The sequence below is a fragment of the Lucilia sericata genome, unplaced genomic scaffold (assembly GCF_015586225.1).
Source record: "Lucilia sericata isolate MDLA Ls3-8-SP2 unplaced genomic scaffold, ASM1558622v1 Contig000691F_arrow, whole genome shotgun sequence".
Lineage (NCBI taxonomy): Eukaryota > Metazoa > Arthropoda > Insecta > Diptera > Calliphoridae > Lucilia > Lucilia sericata.
The window spans coordinates 87,231-99,114 of record NW_023994694.1 but is presented as its reverse complement, the minus strand read 5'-3'; the positions used below and the strand labels follow the sequence as shown (position 1 = coordinate 99,114).

The 11,884-nt window shown below is 28.7% G+C and overlaps 1 protein-coding gene across 1 annotated transcript; it reads left to right on the top strand.

The window, feature by feature from the left end:
• Positions 1-3,489: 3,489 nt before the first annotated feature.
• Positions 3,490-4,320, top strand: LOC119607389. The gene has a single exon (XM_037961270.1). It carries the CDS (start codon positions 3,490-3,492, stop codon positions 4,318-4,320), a length of 831 nt encoding a protein of 276 aa, XP_037817198.1.
• The last annotated feature ends 7,564 nt before the right edge of the window (positions 4,321-11,884 follow it).

Here is an 11,884-nt window from a genome sequence, read left to right as displayed (position 1 = left end):
TTTAACCAACCAACAACATATTAACAATTGACATCTTTATATTAAAACACTTTGCCCCTGCACTCTCCCACCCAACAATCACACATACCAATGCGCAAAGGGCTTTTGAATAGACAAAAACAATAACAGCTATGAACCACTAAACACAAAAATAACTAGAATACACTTTTGAGTATACACATTTTTTCTTAATGATTTTTTTTTATTTTGCCGACTTATTTGAATGAAAAACTATATTTTAACACAGATATTTGACGATTTTTATGGATATTTTATTAATTTACATTAAAACAATTTATATTTTATAAATTTTATTAAAATTCAAACACTTTCACTAAATCTAATTTACAAGTTCAAAACAAATGACGGATTAGAACGTGTCATTTTAGTAGCGGCCGAGTATGAACTGAAATTGTTTAAAGAAATATTAAATGATAGAGGAATTATCAGTTCGGTGGGAAATTATTAAATAAAGGGATTTTTGTAAATTGAGTTGTTAACATAATGGAATAATTTGTCAAATAGAAGATGAATATTGAAAAGGATTTGTTAAAAAGATGTATGTAGATGTATTTTAGGCCAATATGTAAGTCAACTAATGAACGATTTTAATTTTTTTGAACATTTTGTTTTATAAATTTCAATTATCTTTTATAAGGTGAAGGTGATAACGTAACACTATCGGTAACGATATTTTAGCGGTATCGGTATTTTGGCTTAATTTTGACTTTTCGGTATTGGTATTTTAGCGTTATCGGTATTTTGGCATATTTCGTTAATGGCTTGGAAAAAAATTAAAATTCTTTGCATAAATTATTATTAGAAAAGTACCAAATAGTTCCTTTTTCCTTTCCTTTGATTCCTTTAACCCACCTTAAAGTGTACCAATCGGATCTGAATCACTTTCTAAGTAAAACTACGAAAATTTTCTATTAAAAGAGAATTTTTATTGAAAATTTCCAATTTAAAGAAAATTTTTGTCGATAATTTTATGGAAAATTGTCTATTATTAGGAAAATTTTTATCGAACATTTTCTACTAAAGAAATATTTCTATGGAAAATTTTCTATTTTCTATATTCTATTAAAAGAATATATTTATCGAAAATTTTCTATTAAAAGATTTCTATTATTAGGAAAGTTTATATAGAAAATTTTCTATTCTATTCGATAAAAATGTTCTTTTAATAGAATATAGAAAATAGAATAGAAAATTTTCGATATAAATATTCCTTTAATAGAAAATTTTCGATAAAAACTTTCCTAATAATAGAAAATTTTCCATACAAATTTTCATTTAATAGCAAATTTTCGATATAAATTTTCATTTAATAGAAAATTTTTGACAAAACTTTTCTTTAAATTGAAAATTTTCAATAAAAATTCTCTTTTAATAGAAAATATTCGGTAAAAATTTTCTTTTAATAGAAAATTTTCGTAGTTTGTCTTAGAAAGTGATTCTGATCCGATTGGTATACTCTAAGGTGGGTTAAAAGAATCAGCACAAACCCATAGTTTTTAGAGATTTTACTCAAATCTGAATAATTTATGTACAGAATTTTAATTTTTTTCCAAGTCATTTACGAAATATGCCAAAATACCGATAACGCTAAAATACCAATACCGAAATAAGTCAAAATTAAGCCAAAATACCGATACCGCTAAAATATCGTTACCGATAGCGTTACCTTATCACCTTATAAAATACTAGCATACCCTGGGTGCTTCGCAACCCTAACTTAAATTAAATACATACAAAATTTTGTTTACTTCCATACAAAATTAAAATTGATTAAACATTTTTTAATGTTTCTGTTTTATACGTTCAATATCACGTGATTAAATTCGCACTCAGTAACAAGCTTGTATTTTTAGTTTCATTCATTTAGCTTCCACATTATAGAAAATTTCGAAAGTACTATTTGAAAAAAAAAAAAATACTATAATATACCTCTAATAGATTATCATTTAATCAAAAATTGTATGTCCCTAAATTTTAAATTTTATTTTCAATATCTATGTTCAATATCGTAAAAATATCAAAAAGTACCATCGGAAAAACGAAAAAGTACATAAACTCTCTCAATAAATTATCATTTAATAAGGACCGCATGTTCCGCCCAGCAAAAAAAGTGTGGAAAAAGACGTAGAATTTTCATCACAACTAGTAACCCGAAGTGCTTCAAATTCAGGTGAAAAACCTATGAATTTTACATAAGCGTGTCATTGGAGGGATGTTGTTCATTTTTGACAACTTTAAACTACATCTAATCTTATCTTTAGAAGCTGTAAAAATCCGATATTTGTATTTCAAAAATAAACCACATTCTTTCAATGAAACGCTTATGTAAATTTCATTGGTTTTTCATCAAAATTTGAAGTACTTCGAATATGTTGTTTGTAGTGACTTTTCTACATCTCTTTTCTCATTTTTAACTGTATTTTAATTTGTAAGTATATGTTTGGTTTATAAAAGCGAAAAGTATGCAATCGCATTTTTGGATGTGATTAAGATGTCGTTTGTAAAGTATGACATCAATTATTTTTTGCTGGGGGTTAACCATTATAAAGAATCTAAAAGGTACCATTTGAAGAATAGAAAAGTACCAAATAGTTCCCACTTACAGAATATTATACAGACCATGTATGTTAAAATTAATGTTCCTAGGTTGAATATTTTAGAAAATTAAAAAAAGTACCATTTATGAGATAAAAAGTACTAAAAGGTTCTCTCTTAAAGAATCTTATTCAATGAGGACCGTGTATGTTTAATAATCATTTGTTTTGAATTCATATTAAAAAACATACAAAGAGTACCATTTGAAGAAAGAAAAAGCACCAAAAGTGGAATAAATTTTACCTAAGTGGAAAGTACTAATAAAGAGTACAATTTTTCCCCTTTTCGTACTTTTTCGAAAATTAAGTTTACAAAATGTTCCGTATTTAAATCTATATATCACAGATAAAAGTGCAAAACGTGTAAAACGTCATATCTCGTTACGAACGCACGTTCTTAAAGATCAGTCCTATTGTTTTTATTTTTATTTCGGTAAAACAACAAGTTTGAATATTTAATGTGCATTTATTTATTTTGTAATAAAATTACGAACTGTTGCAAGCCATACTGGTGACTGAAAATAATTTCTATTTACTTAATTTTCATCAAAAAATCTTCGAAGTTTATTTTTTTTTGCGAACATATACACAAACATTCTTAATTATCATTAAAATTTCACTCAACTTAAACAATTTTGATCGTAAACAAACATTGACTCGTAAACAAAAGTCATATCAGCTGAATATCATCTGTCAATTTCTGATCAGTGCTACCAAGTCATCTATCGTAAGTGTTGTATTTCTTAATAATAAACGGCATTATCGACATACACTTAAAGAAATTATCATGAGTGATCAATTTAAATGTCTCAACAAAAACTGCACTCTATCATGTGTTGATGAGAGAATGTTGGTTTGTTGGCTTTGTCATGGAATGTGTCATTTCAAGTGCAGTGGATTGTCCGGTTTAGTTGCTGAAGCTGTCTGTAAAACTAAAGGTTTACACTGGTGCTGCAATGCCTGTCAGAAAATTGGTGTTGAATATTATCGCTTTTTTCAAGGCACTAAAAATACGTTTTTAAATATTCAAAATAAGTTATCTGCATTATCTAATGAAGTATCTGCCTATGGAAACCTATTTGAGGAATTTAAACAATTGAATTGTCTTAATTCCCCACCACAATCTTCGCCTAAACGCCGTAAATCGTCTAGAAACAAAAACAAATTTTCCCAGAGTCCTGGTCCTACTTCCAATGTTGATGATTCCGACTCAATCACACCAATTACATCAATAACTTTTTCCAATAACTGTGCTACTGCTCCGAAACCTATTAGTGATTCGGTAAATCAATCACAAACTCCCATCAAAGTAAAGGATGGTATTGTTTCTGATACTGCTCCAACTGTAAGTCAAATATCAAACGTTGGTTTAAAAATTATTCCGCCGAATAAATCAATTTTTATATCTCGTTTCGCATCCGATACTACTGTTGAACAAATAAACTCTTATATTAAATCGAAATTGAACTCTGAAGTAGATTTTACGACACATAAATTTTCTTATTCGCAACCTAGGAGGATTACATCTTTTAAAATTAATGTTCCTTGCGATGAACAAATAGTTAATCCTGAATTCTGGCCTGAGAATACTTTAGTTCGTGAATATGAATTTAAAGAATATCCAAGAAAACAACACGTTGCTATACTTCCGTCTGGTCATCAATTAAATAATAATTTAAACTCCAACAACACTTCAAAAAACTAATCTATAAATCTTTCGATCGATTAATCATTATTTATCAGAATGTTCGTGGCTTAAACACCAAAATGTCAAATTTACTTGTAAATAGTTATGACTTTAATTATGATGTTATTATCTTTACGGAAACATGGCTGAAGGACAATGTATTCGATTCTGAACTTTTATGTAATAAATATCAAATTTACAGATATAATAGAAATAATCGTAATGGTGGTGGAGTTTTAAATTGCAGTTTCTTGCCGTTATGCCTCCGAAAATATTGGCTCCTGTTTTTCTGAGAATATTGAGTTTGTCAGTGTATTAATAAGACTCAAATTTAAAAAGATTTACCTAACCTGTTCATACATCCCTCCAAACTCCAATGAAATTGTTTATCAACAACATGTAAATGCTATAACAAATATTGCTGATCTTGCTCAACCTGATGATGCTGTTTTTATATTTGGTGACTTTAACCTACCCTCTATCACATGGACAAAATTACCTGACGCTCCCAACTTAATTCCAACGAAATCTAAAAACTTTGATGATAATTTTTTAAACAATATATTTGATATTTGCCTGTATCAGCTTAATAACGTCTATAATGAATATGGAAAATTATTAGATTTGTTATTTGTAAATGATCCATGCAATTGTATTATATCCCGCTCTGAACCTGTAACTTTACCTGAAGATAAATTCCATCCTACATTCGAATTTGTTTTCTTATTGCCTCCTGCACAAAAATCTTCAACACAACCTTCTAATCTAAAAGTATATAATTTCAAACAAACTGATTACGTCAAATTAAATGACTTAATATCTAATACCAATTGGAACGATTTGCTGTGTATCCCCTACTTAAATAACTCTACATTGGACGTCATGATTGATACTTTTTATAATAAAATATATTCTTTTGTGGATGAATGCACTCCTAAACTGAGATCTTTCACACATTCTGGCCCTCCTTGGAATTCTAAACAGTTGACTAAACTAAAGAATTTAAAGAACAAATATTATAAAAAATTTAAAAAAACTGGATTGGTCATAGATTATGGTAAATATTCTGTTACTCGTGCTGAATACAACACTCTCAACAACTCCCTATATCATAATTATTTAATTAAAGTGAAGAACGAGTTTAAACGTAATTCAAAAGCATTTTACAATTTTGTTAACTCTAAAAGGAAAACAAATGGATATCCTTCAGTAATGAAATTTAACAACTGCGAATCTTCTGATGACCTCATGATAAGTAATATGTTTGCAAATTTTTTCGCTAGTACTTATTCGAACACACAATACATCTCTGATAGTTACCCCTTTACATTATACACTAATCGTGATATATCTTTTCCACTTATTGGCACTGCAGATCTACTGAAAAGTTTAAATAAACTAAAAATTTCTTATAATTATGGTCCTGATGGCGTTCCAAGCAGTATATTACATCATTGTTCTAATTCGTTAGTTTACCCATTAATAATATTGTTCAACACCTCCATTAAATATGGTTATTTTCCAAAAATTTGGAAATTCCATTGTATAAATCTGGTAGTAAATCTGATGTCTCCAATTACAGAGGAATAGCTAAACTCAGTGTAATACCTAAAATCTTTGAGAGTTTTATCACCGATTATATTTACCATCAATCATCATCTATACTGTCATCTTGTCAACATGGATTTCGGAAAGGTTGTTCCTACCACAAATGTCCTTCACCTTACAACACATGTAAACCGTGGCTTTGTGCAGAGAAAACAAACTGATGCCGTATATACCGATTTCAGCAAGGCTTTTGATAAAGTGAACCACAATCTCCTACTTATTAAGCTGGGCCTTCTAGGATTTACAAGCCGAAGCCTAAACTGGATAAAATCGTATCTTCGTAATAGAACTCAATGTGTCAGATTTAATGATAAATATTCTAAAAATATTTTGGTTACTTCTGGTGTCCCTCAGGGTAGCCATCTTGGTCCAATTCTTTTTTCCCTGTTCATAAATGACCTTCCGAATGTTTTAAATTTTTGCAACATTTTAATGTATGCTGATGATGTTAAAATATTTTTGAGTTTCTCCCGATATGAGGATCATTATTTTCTTCAATCCGATCTAAACAATTTCTTTTCGTGGTGCAATCTAAACTTAATGGATTTAAATTTAAAAAAATGTAAACTTATGCGATTTTCCAGAAATAATTACATTCCTGCCAACTATACTTTAGGAAATTACCAGTTCGAATCTGTTGAAACCTTTCTTGACCTCGGAATTTTACTGGATCATAAATTAAATTTTGTTTCACACATTACCATGACTATAAATAAGGCTAGAGGTGTACTTGCATTCATAAAACGTTGGGCTAAGGAATTCAGTGATCCCTACATCACTAAACAACTTTACATTTCCTTAGTAAGACCTATACTGGAATATGGCTCTGTTATCTGGGATCCTTATTACAATATTCATATACAGCGTATAGAGTTTGTACAAAAACAATTTCTGCTATTCTGTTTACGTGGTCTGCCTTGGAGTCCTGATGTGAACCTACCATCCTACACTTACAGACTTAAATTAATAAAACTACCTACACTGCACAGTAGAAGAACTATGCTTAATGTATTATTTATGATTAATATAATTAATGGCGAAGTCTGTTCAGAATTTCTTGTAAATAATGTTACTTTTAACATTCCTCAACGATCGTCTCGTCATTTTAAGCCACTTTATATCAGAAATGCTAGAACTAATTATGCCCAAGCTGATGCGTTAAGGAGATTATGCTGTGACTATAATAATCTTTTTCATATCATCGATTTTTGTACTAATACTAATGTAATTAAAAATAACATAATTAATTTTTTAAATAATTCATTTATGTAATTGTTAACTATTTGTATATTATTATAAAAGTCTGTAAGGATTTAATCCATTGACTTATAAATAAATAAATAAAAACGCAAACGATTCAAATCTGCATTCATTTGTTCCAGAAAAATAGTGCTTTCACAGAGTTAGTCCGTAATTTAATAGGAGTAATTCAATAAACCGAAAAAGTTTTCTTAATGTGCTAAAAAAAAGTACCATAAATACAGTTTTCTTAATTTTACACCCAAAAAGGACTGAATTTTAAAAAAGTACGAAACAGGTGTCTCCTAATTTTGGGAGATGTATCCAAAATATTTATAAAAATTTTATTATGTTAATTAGTTCAAAAGTTATAAAGGGCCAAAAAAGGTACCAAAATCACCTTTTTTACACATTTTTACCCCTTAAAAGTACGAATTTCAAAAAAGTAGCAGACACCCATCTGCTTATTTTAGAGTAGATACATGTGCATTTAAAATTTTTCTTGTATCACTAATATTAGGTAAGATAATTAAGAAAACCTGTTTTACCCGTTTTACCCGCAAATGTACAAATTTCCAAAAGTCCCTCCTTAGTGGATCTACATAATCAAAAACACATCTACTGTCAAAATTTCATGATTCTAGGTTCAGCCGTTTGGGCTGTGCGATGATGAATCAGTCAGTCAGTATATATGTAGATATATATATGTAGATAATTGAAATTTATAAAAAAAATTAAAATCCTTCATTAGTGGACTTACATATTTGGCCTAAAATACATCTACATCTTTTTAACAAATCCTTTTCAATGTTCATCTTCTATTTGACAAATTATCCCATTATGTTAACAACTCAATTTATAAAAATCCCTTTATTTAATAATTTCCCACCGAACTGATATTTCATCTATCAATGAATATTTCCTTAAACAATTTCAGTTCATACTCGGCCGCTACTAAAATGACACGTTCTAATCCGTCATTTCTTTCGAACTTGTAAATTAAATTTAGTGAAAGTGTTTGAATTTTTATAAAATTTATAAAATATCAATTGTTTTAATGTAATTTAAAAAAAATATCCATAAAAATCGTCAAATATCTGTGTTAAAATATAGTTTTACATTAAAAAAAATCAAGAAAAAATGTGTATACGCAAAAGTGTGTTCTAGTTGTTTTTGTGTTTAGTGGTTCATAGCTGTTATTGTTTTTGTCTATTCAAAAGCCCTTTGCGCATTGGTATGTGTGATTGTTGGGTGGGAGAGTGCAAGGGCAAAGTGTTTTAATATAAAGATGTCAATTGATAATATATTGTTGTTGGTTAAAGCTTTTGCATCTTATTAATAAAAAGGAAGAGAATCTAATTTTTCGGTAAAAGCAGAGCAAGCAAAAAGCTATAGTTTTTGGGGGATTTATTTTCTAAGTTAAAGTTAATGTACAGCAGAGTTGCAATTTAATGAAATATTATAAATAAAACGGTAAACGGTTTGGAAACGTTTTAAACAAAAAATAAATAAAAATTAGTTGTAATGTAATCAATTAAAATCTATTACAAAGGTAAGTGGAATAAATAGAAAATTTCATCAATAATTTGTATAGGTACACTAGCTATACCCGGTGTGCTTCGCTACCCTAAAAGGAATTTGTATAAATAAATACCAGATTTATTACATATGAAAGATGTCAAGCAAATTATTGCAAGTTCGCCAGTTTCTATCTATCGCCAATTTCTATCTATCTATAAAAAATTTGAATAATATAAGAGTTTCCAAAATGCACGAAATTTTGTATTTAATTCATATATGTTGCGCCAAGCCACCCATTGAAAGTCCGCCCGTTATGCTCTAAATGTTCACATGAATTTCAAAGTTCTCCATGTTAAATTTGAAGAATCTAGCTCTAATAGTTTCTCAGATATACGAATTTTTCTATTTGATTCATGTGGGGGCTTCAAGACCCCCCAGATGAAAGTCCGCTTTTTTTTTCCTCCAAAATGTTCAGATGAATATTTAAGTTCTTCGTGCGAAATTTGAAGAATTTAGTTCCATTAGTTTTCCAGATAAACGAATTTTTGTCTTTAATTAATATAGGAGGTGCCGCTCCCCTCATGGGTAGTCCGCCAATTTATTACCCAAAATGTTTAGATGGATGTTAAAGTTTTTCGTTTCGTTTTTTGAAGATTCTAACTGTAAGTTTCCAAGATAAACGTATTTTTGTATTTAATTTATATGGGAGGTGCCACGCCCCCTAATGATAGTCCGCCTACTTTTTGTGCTAAATAATTATATTGACACTAAAGTTGCTCCGACAAAATTTGAGGACTCTAGCTGTTATATTATCTAAAATATACGGATTTAATATTTTCTTAATATAGGCGTGGCTCCTCGCCCACTTGGAATTTCAAAATAAAAAGTAGCCTATTACCTATTCCAGACATACAGGAATACGCTGTGAGAATTTGAATAAAATCGGTTCAGCCGTTTATTAGTCTATAACGTTCAAACATACGAACAAACGCACATTCATTTTTATATATATATATAGATAGATAGAATAGATAAGAATATACAATTTTTTTTAATTACTTCACGTGAGAGGCACCAAAATTGGGGACTCTAGCTGTTATAATTTTCTAGATATACAGATTTTAATAATTAGATTTTAGTATTTACTTCATATGGGAGGTGCCACGCCCGCTTTTGCTGAACTCCCTATTTTTGACCAAAATATTTGTATTTAAACAAAAGTTACTTGTACAAAATTTGGGGACTCTATACGTGGGACCTCGCTCATTTGAAATTTCAACATAAAAATCGGTTATAACTCCTTCCAGACATACAGGAAGATATTGTGAAAATTTCAAGAAAATCAGTTTAGCCGTTTAAACTGATTAAATAAAAAACCCACCTAACGATTTTGAAAATTCTAATTACAATAGTTTTCCAACAATATGTTACATATGAGAGATGCCAAGCAAATTATTGCAAGTTCGCCAATTTCTATCTATCTATGAAAAATTTGTATTTAATTCATACACAATTGTTTTTATTTAAAAAAGAATATTATTTTTTCAAAAATCAAAAAAGTAACACATTTATTTATTAAAAACAATTATGATAATTATTATTCACTACTTTTTTCCGGGTTATTTTGGTTACTTGAGTTCTCATTTAAGGTGTAGTTAAATAGGTGCAAAATTTACGTCACAAAAGTAAGTATACAGATAATTTCAATATGTATTTGGCTTAATGATATTTACAAAATTCATGAAAATTTTACCTGTTTGAATGTAATTATTTTATAATAAAATATTCTGTACACTATAACATGGGAAAAATTCACTTTTTGTTCCGAAAAATTGAAATTTTTGGTAATTGATCTGAATATTATTTATAGGAGCATTTTTTCCTATTTAAGAACATTTGACTATTTAAACCCCCGGAGTTTTGGATCGGGTATTCAATAATATCCATCGTTTGTTCATTATGATGCATTGGAAGACGATATTTTAACTTTTAAATTAATTGTTTCTTTACAATAATTTCAATCCATTGCGGAACATTGCCGTTTTTAAGATAGTGTAGCGTTCATATTCGATATTTAACGGCGATTTCCTAAAATTTATATCTTAAAATGCGATATTAATAATATTTGTACTAGTATCCATTAATTAAAACAAGTTTTTTGGTTCCAATCATCCATTACACTCTCCTAAATGCTACCAATAATCAAATGGTGACCATGTCAATAACTTACACTACATATCGGTTCTGAAATTGATTATTGTCCAAAATAGTAAGATTTTTATATTAAATCAGGCTCAAGTGGTGGTATGAATACGAATTGAACAATTTTTAAAACGGATACATCTTAATTTGCTGCTATAACAAATAAAATGTGCGATCCATAAAACATGGTTATTGTATCGAGTATATCAAGATAGCATTATTGTATGCTTTGGAAATCGGAGTATTTGGAAAACTTGTTAAAATTAAAGGAAATATATAGAATTATTCAAATTTTTAAGTTTATGTTCTAATTCTTAAGATATCGGAGTTAAATTTCTGTTTTTTAAGAACGTACTGTGTTCAAAATGGCTAAATCCATGCATATAACATTAATTTCGAAATAACAACTCTTTTCAAAAGTTAAAAATTATATTTCCAATGCATCATTTGGAGGGTTCAATGACCACAAAATCCAAAATCCGGGGTCTAAAGTAGAAAAAATCGTAGAAATGAGAAAAAAACTGTTCTACTAATTAATTCCGGAGCCAATCGGCCCAAATTTCAAGATTTCGGAACTAAGAGTAGATTTTTTCCAAGTTATTGTGTAAAAAATATTTTATTAAAAAGTATGTAATTATATAAATACAAGTAAAATTTTCATAAATTTTGATAATATTATTAAACCAAATGTATACTGAAATGATCTGTATACTTACTTTTGTGACGTAAATTTTGCACCATTTTAACATCAGCTTAAATGAGAACTCAAAGAACCAAAATATGAAGAAAAAAAGTAGTGAATAATAATTATCATAATTGTTTTTAATAAATAAATGTGTTACTTTTTTTTTTTTTTAATAATATCCTTTTTAAATAAAACCAATCGTCAGTATTTCTGTATACTTATTTTTGTGATTAACTGTATGTGGTGCCAAGCGCCCCATTGAAAGTCCGCCCGTTATTCTCTAAATGTTTACATGAATGTTAAAGTTCTTCATGTAAAATTTGAAGA